Raw genomic sequence first — 14,406 nt, forward strand, 5'->3', positions numbered from 1 at the left:
AAGAGAAAGGTCTCCAGAAACAGACGACAAAGCGAGTGGAGTGGATGCATGCTGCCCGCACCTCGCCCCGTCTTCCTGTCTAACAGTGACAGTGTGACTGGTCTAGCGGTTTATCAGAGCCTCTCTCGATGAACTGCTGATTCTGAGCGTAACCATTCCTGCCATCAGCACTGGCGTGTAGACCCTTCACTGAGCATCCTGTGTGCTAGTGAAGGTCAGGCTAGCATCGCCATGGAAACAGAGGATGAATAAACAGTTTTGCATCCTCTGGGTGTTGCAGTTTTAGCAGCATGGGTATTCGTTGCCACTGTGATTTCCCAGCCTAGATGCTACCGGGTGCACAGTCAGTGTGTGATCAACATGTAGAGCTTGACCATATGGAACATGATGTCATTGTTATTGTCATCCAAAGGTGTAGCTCTGTCACAAATCAGTCTTCCGGTCACATTTTACACCTGTCATCTCAATCAAATACACACACACACACACACACACACACACACCAGCACACAGTCTGAATCTCTCTGTCTCTCTCACAAGCACATTCTCTTACACTGTCACTCTCTTTTTGCGCTCCTACACACACATATTCTCCCCATATTCTCTATGCACGCATGTGTATTGGTTCTTTTACAGCACGGACATATCATACTCTTTCAAAGACTTTGTCACAAATAAACAATCAAGCATTCCATTAGCTAAAGATTGGTACCGCTGGGCATTATTGGAGATCTTTGTGAAATAACTCTTCCCTTTTCAGCAAAATGTTGCATGGTGTGCCTCTGTGGCTTTTTCTGCCAGCATCTACATCAGTTCGTTTTGTACATACAGTACACCTTATGGAAAGAGCTTTTTGCCCCACTGGCATAATGTTTTTCGTTTTTTCCATTTGGTTGGTGCATCAAAAAAACGATTTGTAGTTTGTAACACCCTGTAGTTTGCATGGATTTTGATGGAAGCCCAAAGAGCAAAGTCACAACCCATTATTTGGTCTCTGTCTTAGCTATGGCATTTGCATGGATCTTGATAAAATCTGAAATGTACGCTGTCTTGAGTGTTCTTCCACAACATGGTCAAAGGGTAAGGTCAGCCCTTGTGTGTGGATCTACACAAATGTTTTCTTCACTGTTCTGTACTTCTCTGTTCACCTTCAAGGACAATCTTCAAGGACACAGAGGCTCCTGGCAATTTTTATCAGGTTGTGTCTCATTACATGTGCATTTGTAACTCTCCTGCAGCATGTTAGCAGCTTTACTATACAATTGATGGCCAAATATGGTGTCCACTGTCGCAGTATTGGAAAGATATAGATTCTCTTCTTACAATGTCCATTTATCTTTAGAGTGTTAATACATGTACATACAGATGACCATATGTCCACTCAGCCAGAACTGCCACATATCAATCAATCAATCAATCAATCAGCCAATCAACAAAAATGTTTTTACAAGTGAACAAATTCTGGACCAAAGTCAAATCTGAGATAAATCTGAAAACCCAGAGCCAATTGGGAAGAGATGGAAACTGATTTCCAGACCTCAGGAAAAGCCACCGAACACTCCGTCTCTGAAATGCTTTCTCTGTGCATCTTGCTGAATTAATGTCTTTCATTTTGTTTGACGTGTGTATACATGTGTACACTGAGACCTGAATACCATACTGGAAACATGTCAAAACACGTAAGAACTTATTTTTCCTACATTTTGAAAATATGTGTTGTGTAGATATCAATTATAGTCACTTTCATCTTTGTAATAATGTGTAAATCTATTGTGTATGAAATGACATACAGCATAAATCACCTTCCATTACATATGCAGCCAATTACAGATATTAAACTGCAATAATTTATAGATGTAGAATTTATAACACGTCCATCAAAGATTTTGTATGTGAACGTATCTTGGTTTGTAATACTGTTTTCATGAGGTTGGCTCTCCAAACAGCACATTCTGTGTATGATGTCACTGGGAGCTTGTCATAGCTGCTACTGGAAAAAGATGCTTGTGGAAAATAATGACACCTTAATATCATGTCAGGTGAAAAAACTGCCATCCCTGAAAATGAGAAGCAAAAAGAACCGTTTTCATCGGCTGTTTCAGATCCAGTTTAAGTCTAGAGTTGTTGTTGGTTATGATCTATGGACGTTGTTTTATCTTTGTACTACCAATGCATGTAAACTTGCAGACTAGCATTGTTTTTTTTAATGAATGTTAATGATTATTACAATAAAATACTTTTTCACAGGGACCTCTGGTTGTACTGTACTGCGTAACTCCCACCCAAAATAGACTTTCTTGTTCTCACAACCAGCATGGTCTTGTTGATAGTACATCTCAGGCGTCTTTAATGAGAGTTTACCAGTTATTGTTTACTATACACGTTCAAGTACAAAAAGAAGGCCTCACTGCTCCGTAGCTGGTGTACAGTTGGAAATCCCAATGGCACATATAATTTCAAAATATGTGCATTTTGGGTACAATTAGGCATTCCGGCGTTACGTTCTCGGAAGAAGGATTATTGTCCCAGTGCGGCCACCGTACTTGCCAGCGCCAGGGGTGCGGTTCCTTGGAGTTTCTGAAACAGATAGCTGGCGAGTTAATTGGCTCACCACGTCAATGTGTAAAAGGCTTAGTAAATGATGAAATAGAAATAGATAAAGAAAATCCTAGGTAATCACAAGGCTTTGCGAATCGTCTCGACGACAGCGGCGGAGATCGGCGGGGATGCGGGGTTTGCGATGGGAAACATTTTCGGCAGGAAGAGACGCCCCACTCGAGTGACGGAGCAGGACAGAGCTGTTCTGGTGAGTGCAGCGGCCAGTTAGCTGGCTGTGCGGTACAGTAGCACATAATCTAACTGTGATTTGGGAAGTTAATTCGTCATCTTGAATAGCCCACAAGACGCTGCTGTTTCCGAGCTCGCTGGCTGGAGCTAACCAGCTCACAATCATAGATGGAGGCTACATAGCCAGAGAGCTAAATCGCGTCGATGGCCATATTATCAGTTAGCGCTAGACGGCTAACTAGCCTAGCGAGCTAGCCAGCAGATGGAGAATAAACAAGATTATCGGCATGTGACCAATCGTGTAATTTAGCTGCCGTGAAGACTGGCGAGCCGCCAAGAAAGCCAGGGGCTACATTTGCATTTTTAACTAGGCAAGGCGTTTTACTTCACTAGCTAACTAGCTAACTCCTCTCGTCTTGCTACAAAGTGTGTTTGGGTAGCTAACTAGCTAGCTAGGTACTGTATGTAGCAGTGTGTGGTGGGACAGCACCGTGCTGTATTGGCAAGGAGCAGGGCTGGTAACCGGAAGGTTGCACTTTCGATTCCCTGCTGGGGCACTGCTACTGTCCCTTGGGCAAGGTTCTTAACCCAGAACTGCCTCAGTAAATATCCAGCTGTGTAAATGGATAAAGCTGTAACCTGTGTAAGTGGCTCTGGACAAGAGCGTCTGTTAAACGACAATAATGTAATGCAGTGTGTGGCGTAGAACAGCTGCACCGGTAGGCCTCTGATTAAACCGCTCTGATGGCTAATGTTGACAGTTTACCTGTCTGCAGTTAGCCGGACTAACTGAGCAGCCGTGCGCAAAAATATGCAGCTGGTCAGATGGATAGTTTATTAATTTTAATAAGTTAATCACTTATGTGAGGGAGTTTGCTAGGAACAGTAAACGGCATAACACTGCCCTTTAAATGGTCAGCAATATTTTAGTTAACTTGCTACAGTAGCTAACTGACTGTCAGTAGCAACCTGCCACGATATGGTTAGCTGTCATGATTTTAGTCAGTTATTTACAAATTCAGCCAGCATGCTTTGTCATGCCTGTCCCGTATACAGTAGTTTTGAAGTGAACATACATCTCCAGGGGTTTGGTCTTTATGCTGCGATTGTAGAAGATTCTAGGACAGCCTATAGTTGAACAGAGATTTTGCAGTTTGACTGTGGCCAAGATGGACCGGTCACAGATCCTCATATTGCTCTCTGTCTGATTCCAGCAACTGAAACAGCAGAGGGATAAGCTGAAACAGTACCAGAAGAAGATCACCGTTCAGCTGGAGAAGGAGCGGCTTCTGGCCAAACAGCTGCTCAAGGATGGGAAGAAAGAGTAAGGCGGCTTGCTGTCCGTGCGCGGAATCAGCCTGTTTTACCCGCGATTTAAATCTCTGCTCAGATGGTACTGTCCAGCTGGGCGTGCACAAGAGCCGATCAGTTATTGATTTAATGGCAACCGCTGCAGTTTAGCATAGTGTAGTATAGTGGTAAGGAGCAGGGCTTGTAACCGAAAGGTTGCCGGTTCAATTCCCCACTGGGGCACTATTGCTGTACCTTGGGCAAGGTACTTAACCCACAATTGCCTCAGTAACTATCCAGCTGTGTAAATGGATAGCATGTAAAAACTGTAATCTATGTAAGTTGCTCTGGATAAGAGCGTCTGCTAAATGCCAATAATGTAATTTTTAATGTGTAGTAGCCATATAGAGAATCTGTAGGATTTTATTGCTATTTTGGCTTGTGTTGTACTTTATCTCACTTGTAAGTTGCTTTGAGTAAAAGCATCTGCAAAATGAATAAATGTAAATGTAGAGAAGTGAAGCTCAGATGTTGGACAGTGTTTTGAGGGTCCCTGTGGCTCTGCATTGTAAATGAGGAATGTTGTGAATGCTTCTGTGACAGGAAGGCCCTGCTTCTCCTTAAGAAGAAGCGTTACCAGGACCAGCTGCTGGACAAGACGGAGAACCAGATCAGCAACCTGGAGCGCATGGTGAGCAGAGGAAGCCCCAGGGCGCTGCGCTTTTAATACCTAACCCTACATTTTAATACACACTCAGTAACAAGTAACGTAGACCCAGACTGCTCCACTTATAAGAATCAGCACGTTAATGGGACCGGGTTGCGTGTGCGGCTGGCATGGTGTGTATAGGGAGTGCTGTGTTCTTAGAGACTCCAGAAAGCACTCAGTCAGTTCAGGTGACTTTGTGCTGCATTATGTTTGACCTGTAGTTGAGGGCCTTCAGTCTGACTTGTAGTGTTTTGGTCTCCCAGGTTCAGGACATTGAGTTTGCCCAGATCGAGATGAAAGTCATCGAAGGGCTGAAGGTTGGAAACGACTGTCTGAAGAAGATGCATGAGGTACTGATCCCATTCCACGGTCTGTGTGTGTGTGTGTGTGTGTGTGTGTGTGTACACATCTTCCCCTGTGCATGTCTGTCTGTTGCTCTCTGTCTGTGGTTCTGTGTGTGTGTGCCTCAGACTGTGTGGGCTGGTGAGTGTTTGTTTGTGTGTGTTTATGTCCATTTCACTGGCCTCCTAATGCTATTCTGCGGTAAGGACACTTACATAAGCGTGAGGAAAGGTATGTCCAAGTGGGGGGGGGGGGGGGTCTGAAAGAACGCTTTGAGAAACATCAGGGAGTTACACTGTGTCTTCTGTCAGCCAATAACAAGCGTTAATGTCCACTCAAACAATTTCCTGGCTGTTCACTCCGAATCCGTCATGATGGCGGCCTGGCTGGTTCCAGTAGAGTAGAGTAATGTTCCTGTTTTTCCTTTGTTTTGTTTTGGGGTAAACATGGCTATCAGTCAAAATCAAGAGGACAAAGCCACCGCAGGCGTTGATTTGTTTAGGCAGAGCCTGAGGCTGTGCTTGTCTTCTGTGTTGTGTGTAGTAAGCCAATGTATATCCAGCGTCTGTGTTCTTTCCTTCCAGGTCATGTCTATTGAGGAAGTGGAGAGAATCATGGACGAGACTCAGGAAGCCATTGAGTACCAGAGGGTAACGCCCTTTCTCTCGTTAGCATAGGCAGCAGGTGTCACTCTGTTCTCATTATTCCAGTCACAGCCGGAGGAGGTGCTCTAATATGCTTTCTCCTGCAGCAAATCGATGACATGTTGGCGGGCTCCCTGACACAAGAGGACGAGGATGCTGTGCTGGCAGAGCTGGAGGCCATCACTCAGGTGTGTCTTTTTACCTGTCCCACCTGTGTGTCCCCTGCGAGTCCCCTCACCTGTCCTGCCTGTCCCCCTCGTATGTTCTATGTGTATGCCCACTCAGGTATGCCACCTGGCTGTCTCCTCACCTGTGTCAGCTCATTCCCCTCTCCTGTCCCCCTGTGTATCCGTCTCTCTTACATGTGTACCCTATCCTTCCGTGTCTTTCCTGTCACCGTAGCCTGGCTGGTGTGATTTTTGAATTCTTGTCTAATGATGCTGATTTTTGAGACGGCGCTCTGATGTGTTGTCTCTCCTCTCCGTTTCGGATGCAGGGTGAGGAGGTGGAGCTCCCGGAGGTGCCCTCAGAGTCCCTGCCAGAGGTCCCAGAAGTTCCAGAGGAGGAGCCAGGTACCCCTGTCCCCCCTGCTGGTCACAGCTCTCGCCTGCTTTCTGTCATTCCCTACCCACTCACCCCAAACTCGCTACACCCCAAACTCCTGCCAGCACTGCTCATCTGAGATATGGGGGTCTCAGTCATTGGCACCACCCTGCCTCCTTTTTAGCAGGCCTTCTGCCTGTGTGGCCAGACTGCCTTTTGATTTAAGTAATGGATGAATGGAGGGATGTTGAGAAATATTATTCTGAAGTCATATTTCCTGTCCCTGAAACTGCCACCTTTGAAAGAGTGAAATGCAGCCGTATGGGTTTATAGCTTTCCCGTGGTCGGTGCCAGACCCCGACGGGCTTTGGTAACGGCCGTTCCCCTGATCCGCCTGGCGTGTGAACTCTGTGTGTGTTCCTGTTTTCCAGAGAGGGAGCGTGTGAGGAAGCAGCCGGAGAGAGAGATGCTGGCAGCTTAGTAACACCTCCACATCCCCACGGCAGCACTGTGCGCACTGACCTACCGCTGATTCAGCCCGCCCCCTCACACTGTCCACCCGTCCGCCCCCCGGGCTGATCTGGGAACAGCCGGAAACAGTCCCCTACGAACTTCACACCGGCTCCACATACACACTTTGTATTAACACGCAAACATACACACACACACACGCACACACCTGCAGGCATGTAGACATGTACTCTCACACATTTACACAGACAGACTCTCAAACACACATGCACACATATACACACACACACACTCACTCACTCTCAGGTTCATCTGAGTGTTATTGAGTGGTAAGATGTTGTTTCTGTCAACAGTATGGCACTTCCTTTATGAACTTCAATGCCATTCATGACATCAGGGATTGAGGCTGGCTTCTATGTATATGTGTTCACTCACACACATACACACACACACACACACACACACACACACACACACAAAGGGAGTAGATTGTTCAATTGCACAAATCTGCGCTCTGATTGGCCCGCTGTTCTCCGGACAGCCATCCTCGGGGCGTCTGGGGAGGGAGCTCGTTAGCTCACAGGACTGTGTGACTCATTAGGGAGGCCAGCACTGGAGAATCAGTCATGATGGTACAGCCCAGCTCCGCCCCCCCCACCCCCTGCATGGGCATCACCTCTGGCTGATATAATAATAGAAAAGGTATTATTTTAATGTTAGGGGAAAAAAGGAGATCCTCCTTGCAGACAACCTGACACTTGCCCCAGTATGGGGCTGTCAATCACTCACCCCGTATCCACACCCCACCCCCCTGACAACAGTCGCCGAGTCACTCCCTCACAGACAGAGCACCACACTGCTGTAATCACTCCTCAGTCAGCGTCAGAGGGATCGTATCTGGTATTTGTGTGGGTGCATTTTTGCACCCCTGTCTAATGCCGTTTGGCCTTTATTTGGGTGCGACCGAACGGCCCTGGAAACGTTCATGTTAATCATTCACTCCCTCTCTCCAGCCCTGATTTATCCTCTGGTGTGGTGGCTGACCCCAGTGGAACAGCAGTACCTACATTTTACCAGTAGGTGGCAGAAGGCATTCATAAGGGTGTCCAGGGTGGCAGGCCTGAGCTTTGCCTGCTTTTGGTCTTTCTGGGAGCCAGATAGTCTGAAGTTGTGAACTTGTACCCATCAGCTAGTCACTATTGAAGCCCACTAGAACTAGCACATTCAGCCATGGGTCAGAACCAGTGGCTCCTGACCAGGAAACAGGCTCTTATTGGTTTCAGGTCTGTCTCTTTTTTTAATGGTAAAAACTTGATTTAACTAAAGCCTAATTTGGTGATGATGAGAGCCAGATTTATTTACATGATTATGTCCTACACAATATTGTGCTCAAGGAAAAGGAAGGTGTTTTGTAAGAAATTAAAAAATGTTACACCTGTGTAAGTTCATTACTCAAGCTTAATGACAAAGCATATTGGAGTTGGTTTGAAGCCCAAGCAACTCCATTTCTAGCAGGAAATTCCTGGTGTTCTTCACTCACAGTGTATATCAGAAACAGATGCTGTGTACTTTGCTTTCCACAGATTTGGCCTTCCTCAATCATGAAAGCTTTTTATCTCACTTCATTAAAAATAAATTCATATTTCTGACCTCTGTAGCTAACTCTAAACCAATCAAAAAGACTGTGGTAATTTTTTAAAAGTGTGTATGTTGAAATTTGTCATTTTAAAAATACAAATGAAATCCTGGATTTGAGGCTTAATACATACTGTGAAACTGTGTCTCAGACTGATAGACCTGGCTGTAAATATGGCAACAGACTGACACACTCTTTATTGTTGGCTTCTTTCTCTTTTTTTCTGCTACAATAAAATGATTTCTAATGATTTCAGGTAACCCTGCTGGTCATTTTGTCCCCTTGAGGCGGCCCGTTTTTAACGTTTGAAATGCCGTTGGCCAGCAGGGGGCGGTGCACATTAGTGCAGCATGCGGGTTCTCCGCCGCGGTCCTTAATGTTCTGTTGACTGGTTGTGCGTGGTTGTGTACGTGTGTCAGAGCAATCACAACAGAGTGCCTGTCATTGCCGGAAAAACAATGAGGAGTGTGGGTGTGATTTTAGCTGGAGATTTTACAGCGCGCGCATTAGCGCTGTTTACAGTTCAGCCCTTGAGAACAAAGTGTTGATTTAATTAACCCTGATAATTGAGCTAACAGTAATTAGCTTTGGGGAGTACAAAATGGCTCACGGCTTAAGTTGTCATAATTGCATGGCCTTGGGCTCTAACCAGCCAATCACGGTGTTCGGTGGTTGACTCTCAGCGTCTCATAATCCAGGTTTGTGATGTAACAGACAAAAGCAGGTGTTCAGCTCCTGTGTTCCTTTTGCCCTGCTTCCGGAAGTTTCCAGGAGGTTCTGGTGCTGTCTCCGTTTTGTACGAGCTACAGCTGTTTTGCTTTAGACCCAGCCCCATCAAGAAATGTTCATAACGAGAGACATTACTGTCATTTAACGGAGAGCAAACCATAATGCTCCTAGCACGGTCAGTGCCAGGACTCTCAGTGTGAAGTGCACGGGGGGAAATACATGGACAGTTAAACATTTGTGGTGGTATTGGCAGCAATATCATGATCACTGTGCCATCCCCTGTCCACCTCACTGGCTGCGCAGTGGAACGGTTGTGATTAGCTGATGCCCTTTTATGTGTTTTTCCTATGTTAACATTCCCACTGTTTTCCAGCAGTCTCTTGAATGCCCTTTTCCTGGGGTCTGGGAATAATTTTACATCTCAGTTCTCTTTAACAAAGAGATCTCTATAACAAATACATTTGATCTGATTTCAGTATCACTCTGCAGAGCCGGTCTGAGTGATGTCACTAGTGTTCTTCATTCTATAAGCTTATAAACTCTGTACAGTTGTGTTGCCAAAATATACTTTTGTGCCTACCAGTCTGCTTGAAGGCCATGAAATCAAATGATCTTCAGAAACAAAAAATGTCCAAAATTCTCAAAACATTCAGGCACTTTTTTTCACAAAACCAAAATGCCAACTGGCTATTACAATCCAAGAGGTAAAAAATGTCCTACTCTGAGATTTATAATTACATAAAAGGAAAAGGGGGAGGGCTGTACAGAAAAAAATACAAGGTGGGAGAATTAGGTGCATTTTCAATCCAATAAAACTGAAATCGGGGTAAATAATGGGCAGCAGTGTAGCATAGTGGTTAAGGAGCAGGACTTGTAACTGAAAGGTTGCCGGTTCAATCCCCGCTGGGACACTGCTGCTGTACCCTTGGGCAAGGTACTTAACCCACAGTTGCCTCAGTAAATATCCAGCTGTATAAATGGATAACATTGTAAAGAACTGTAACCTATGTAAGTCACTTTGGATAAAAGCGTCTGCCAAATGAATAAATGTAAATGTAATTCCAAGTCTGGCACTAAAACGACACTTATGGCAACCCTAGTGTCAAGCACTGTCCTACAGTGATTTCAAATTACAGTGGGAGACATCAGCCGTGTGAGTAAGGCAAACGATAGGGTGCGTCGTGTATATGTTTTTTTGTTTGTTATGTGTGTGGGCCAGTATATAGTACTTCCTGTAGGCTCTTCAGAACAGAGCGCTGCGTTACAGGAATACTAATGTAAACCCAAGGGACGGCAGGAGAGCCAGTCCGCCTACCGCTGCTCAGATCCCCCCTCTCCAGGCAAACCTGCCAGCCTCTTCTCCAGAACAATCCCACCGCCCACTCGCGTAGGCAGACCAGGGCTCGGCGCGCAGAGGCGGTCACACGGCTGCGTTTGCGCCCACGAACCTCTGCCGGCCGAACGGAAATGCGCTCGGCGATCCGCGCAGACTTGTTTTCCCGTAAAATGCGCACGTCCCAGAGCAAATTAATTTACGGAGCTTTTTTTAAATGACCGGGTTTGCTATTCTCTCTCGGGCTTAATTTGGGTTTATTACTTTCGTGACAATGGTTTATTTAATCTCTTATGCGACTTTCATCGCTTAAGTTTCCCTCTCATTGCTTTTTCAATTGAATTTAAACCTCGCCAGATTAGAGAATTTTATTAAAATTTTAAATGCAGGAATTTTATTACAGGCATCTCTGTTGCTCATATTTTGATCAGGCTTATTGAAATGATTTTTTATGAGACAATGGCGCAGATGCTTCCGCTTTCCTCCAAACTCATGTTTCACAACCAACGGAATCAGTTTTGACAAGTTCAAGCTTTTTTGGAACATGGATCATCTTAGAACTGAGCGTAATAAAAGTAGGAAACACAGGTGAATGTATCACATTAATGTGAAGCGGCAGTGTCTGTTGGCTGTGAGCCGGGCTTGGATAGATTGCCAGTTTCATTCCCAGCTGAAACACTGTTATTGTACCTTTGAGCAAAGCATTTAACCTAAATTGCTTAGGTAAATATCCAGCAGTATAAATGGATGGTATGTAAAATACCAGCAATACAAGCCCCTCTGGACTGCAATACAAAACAGTATAAATATAGTCTATGGCCATGGGCTGAAATGTGTGAATTCCAGTGGTGGGCACCAGGGGGCACCATTGATGTTAAAAGTACTAATTGCCCTGTACAGGTATAGCTGGGCAGTGCTGGTACTAGCTGGTTTGTTCCCAGTGGAGGCTGGTTTCAGCAATTTTCCATCCATGCAACACTCTATGGTACCTGCAGCTTTGCAATGAAATCTTTAAGTGAGAATATAGTATATATATGTAAATGGTGAACAGCGTACCAATGACAATCAGTAAGGCAAATGGTCGTACTTGGAAAAATATTGCCTCTTAAGTTAACTGAAGCATTGAGTATATTATGTCCCCACAGCTTGTTAGAACCGTAAAAGGGCCATTGGTAAGAGAGTGTGACATTGCTATTTCTTGCTGTAGACGCATGCACTCTGCTATAAAGCCTTTATTGCCCGTGCTGAAGCTGTCTCTGCTCTCTGAAGCCCTGAAATAAGTGCTTTTGCCATCCTGCCAAAGCTCAGCATGTCTCCAGAGGTTGGGGTTTGTGATGGCTCTGAGCAGGTTCAGCTGGGCGAGATGCCACTGCCCAGATCTCCTGCAGGGCACATCACCACAACACTAGCTTTCATACCTGGAGTGGGCGGGGTCTGACAGGTGTGAGTGACGCCTCGCCTCAGAGGAGATCCCAGCAGCTCCACAGCTGTGATCCCAATGACTTTCATCAGGAATCTCTGCCTGATGTGCATATGAGCACATTCATAGACCCAGGAAGTCCTCCACAGGTCTATTACTGTTATTTGTTTATTTGCTGTACTGTGTTAGTATTATTTGGCTGATAGCATCCCTATCCACTGTGACTTAAGGAATGTGAAAAGATGCAGAGTTATGCACATGCCTAACTGTGTACCCAAGCAGGTGTGGGTATGCACAACCACCTAAACATTCCAGATCAACACAGAGCTGCAAGCGCCGCTGTCAGAAGTGCAATCACTAGTTTTTGGGTCAGGTGTGTTCTGGCTGCTGCGTGAGTCCAGCCAGCAGACCAGTTCAGGTCCAGTTGTGGTCCAAACAGGTCTGCTCTTTGCATGCAGACCTGTTTGGACAGTGAGGAGTGTCTGTGGTCCTGGCAGGTGCTGTCAGTATCTCCATCAGCACCTGCAGTGTGGGTAACGTGTGTGATATTGTCCCCCCGGTGTGTGTGTTGTGTGCTGTGGAGAGGAGAAACTGATGCAAGGTCTTGAAATGTGACGCGTGTTCAGAGGGGTGAGAGAGCAGGCTTTGTGTCCATCTGAAGGCGAGGAAGATTATTCTTCTCTTGCACTGCATATGTGCTGTCTCACCAGGCATGCACATGCAAGTGATGCTGTATACCTGTGTCCACACACACACACACACGCGCGCACATGCACGCACGCACACGCGCACACACTTTCCCTTACACCAGCACCTTGCATTAAAGCACACAGGCACATGTATATATACTTTCCCTCACACAGAAATGCACACATGCACACACATACATACTGTACATTCTTTCCCTTACACAGAAACCTTGTACATTTACATATCCTTTCCCATACAGAGACATAAAGACACACACACACACACTCACATGTACTTTCCCTGCCATGCTAGAAGCTCACACCGTCCTTCCTTCACATGCTAATATGCACACCTGCATACTTTCTCCTCCTGCTGTTTATGACATTGAGAAGTGACATTAGTGATAGAAATAGTTAGGATGTATTCACGGTGCAATATACTGCAGTAATTTGGATTAGGTTCTTTGCCCAAAGGTAAAATCGCAGTGGTCCCACTCCAGTTTTCGAACCTGTGACCGTCTGTAAACTGGGTCAGCTCCAAAACCTACAGCACCCCAAAATTAAACTGTTGGAGATCGGGGTGTTGCCTCGTACCTCGTTGTCTTACAGAGCATCTCAAATAAGCAGCCATGCCTGTAACAACACATCTGTAGCCATGGGTGGGGTTATTGCTCTGCAGTGTGATATCTTGCAGAATTCGGATTTCCCTGCTGGACTGTTACTCGAGCAATCACTCAACGGTGCGATGGCAGCGTTTCATGGCTGGCTTCTCTCTTGGCCACTGCCATTCATGGAGGACAACGGGAGACGTGGGCAGTGCAGATAGGCAGGCTTTATACGGATTATTGCGCCACGCTGCTTACTGACCGACAAATAGATCCAAGACCCCTTTCTACACTCCGTCTTAACAATGCTACGTGTACCTTTGCAAAAAGAACCCATGCTTCAGGACAGGGTAATTAACTGTGGGATTTTGTAAGATGGAACCCCCCAGTCTTTGAATCTTACCTCACCTTACGATGTCAAGACGGACAGCTCGAAAAAAGACACGGATCTGCATGCCGTGTTCCCGCTTTATACGGATATTGCGTGGGTGGCTTTTTTTATGGACTCAAGGAAGAACAGGGCTCAGAAGAGATGCTCCAAATCCACGTGGGATAGGAGCTGTGACCCGCGTCGCTGCTGTTGAATTCCTCACGATTTATAGATTTATTTTTGATTCACTGTTGTGTACCGCGCCACATCACTCAAAGAAGGGAACACTACGCAAAGGAGAACGAGAAGTTCCAGATTAAACCGCTGACTGCGCTCAACACTGTCTGCACGGGGAACTGCGCGCTTGATTAAGCTCGAAGAATGCTCCTGGGAAGTTAAACATTGCAAGGGCGTGGGATCGTTTAACAGCGTTTCTGCGCACTCTCACGGGTTACAAAAGCGTGTTTGCACAGTGAAACTAAGCCCTCTGTCCGGTGGAAATGCTATCAGTGAAGGCTGTAAAACATCTGTTAATTAATCTTAAATCATCTGTGCGCTGGTGGAGGCAGTTTACATTTTAGGAGTTCATGTAGCACTAGCACTAGCACTGTTTTATCACTGGAGGCGGGCCGCCCCCTCTCCCGGCTGCGCTGCAGCGTCGGCTCGGTAGATCGCCTGCAGACTGACTGACTATGGTTTGAGTCGGACGAGTGAGACAAGATGTGCGTGATTAAGGTGGAAATAGGACGGACAGTCACGGTGCGGCGTTCAAGAGGATTTATTTCAAGCCATCCGAGCTGGGAGGCGGTGCAGTAGGCGGGATTTTCGGGGAGTCGAG

The 14,406-nt window shown here is 45.9% G+C and overlaps 1 protein-coding gene across 1 annotated transcript; it reads left to right on the forward strand.

Annotated features, from left to right (window-relative positions):
• The first annotated feature begins 2,666 nt into the window (after window positions 1-2,666).
• On the forward strand, window positions 2,667-7,023 carry LOC118794474 (charged multivesicular body protein 6-like). Its single transcript, XM_036552735.1, has 8 exons — window positions 2,667-2,806; window positions 4,002-4,111; window positions 4,681-4,768; window positions 5,050-5,136; window positions 5,713-5,778; window positions 5,880-5,960; window positions 6,269-6,344; window positions 6,747-7,023. The coding sequence occupies exons 1-8, from the start codon at window positions 2,741-2,743 to the stop codon at window positions 6,794-6,796; spliced, it is 624 nt and encodes a 207-aa protein (XP_036408628.1). The 5' UTR covers window positions 2,667-2,740; the 3' UTR covers window positions 6,797-7,023.
• The last annotated feature ends 7,383 nt before the right edge of the window (window positions 7,024-14,406 follow it).

This window comes from Megalops cyprinoides, chromosome 19 (assembly GCF_013368585.1).
Source record: "Megalops cyprinoides isolate fMegCyp1 chromosome 19, fMegCyp1.pri, whole genome shotgun sequence".
Lineage (NCBI taxonomy): Eukaryota > Metazoa > Chordata > Actinopteri > Elopiformes > Megalopidae > Megalops > Megalops cyprinoides.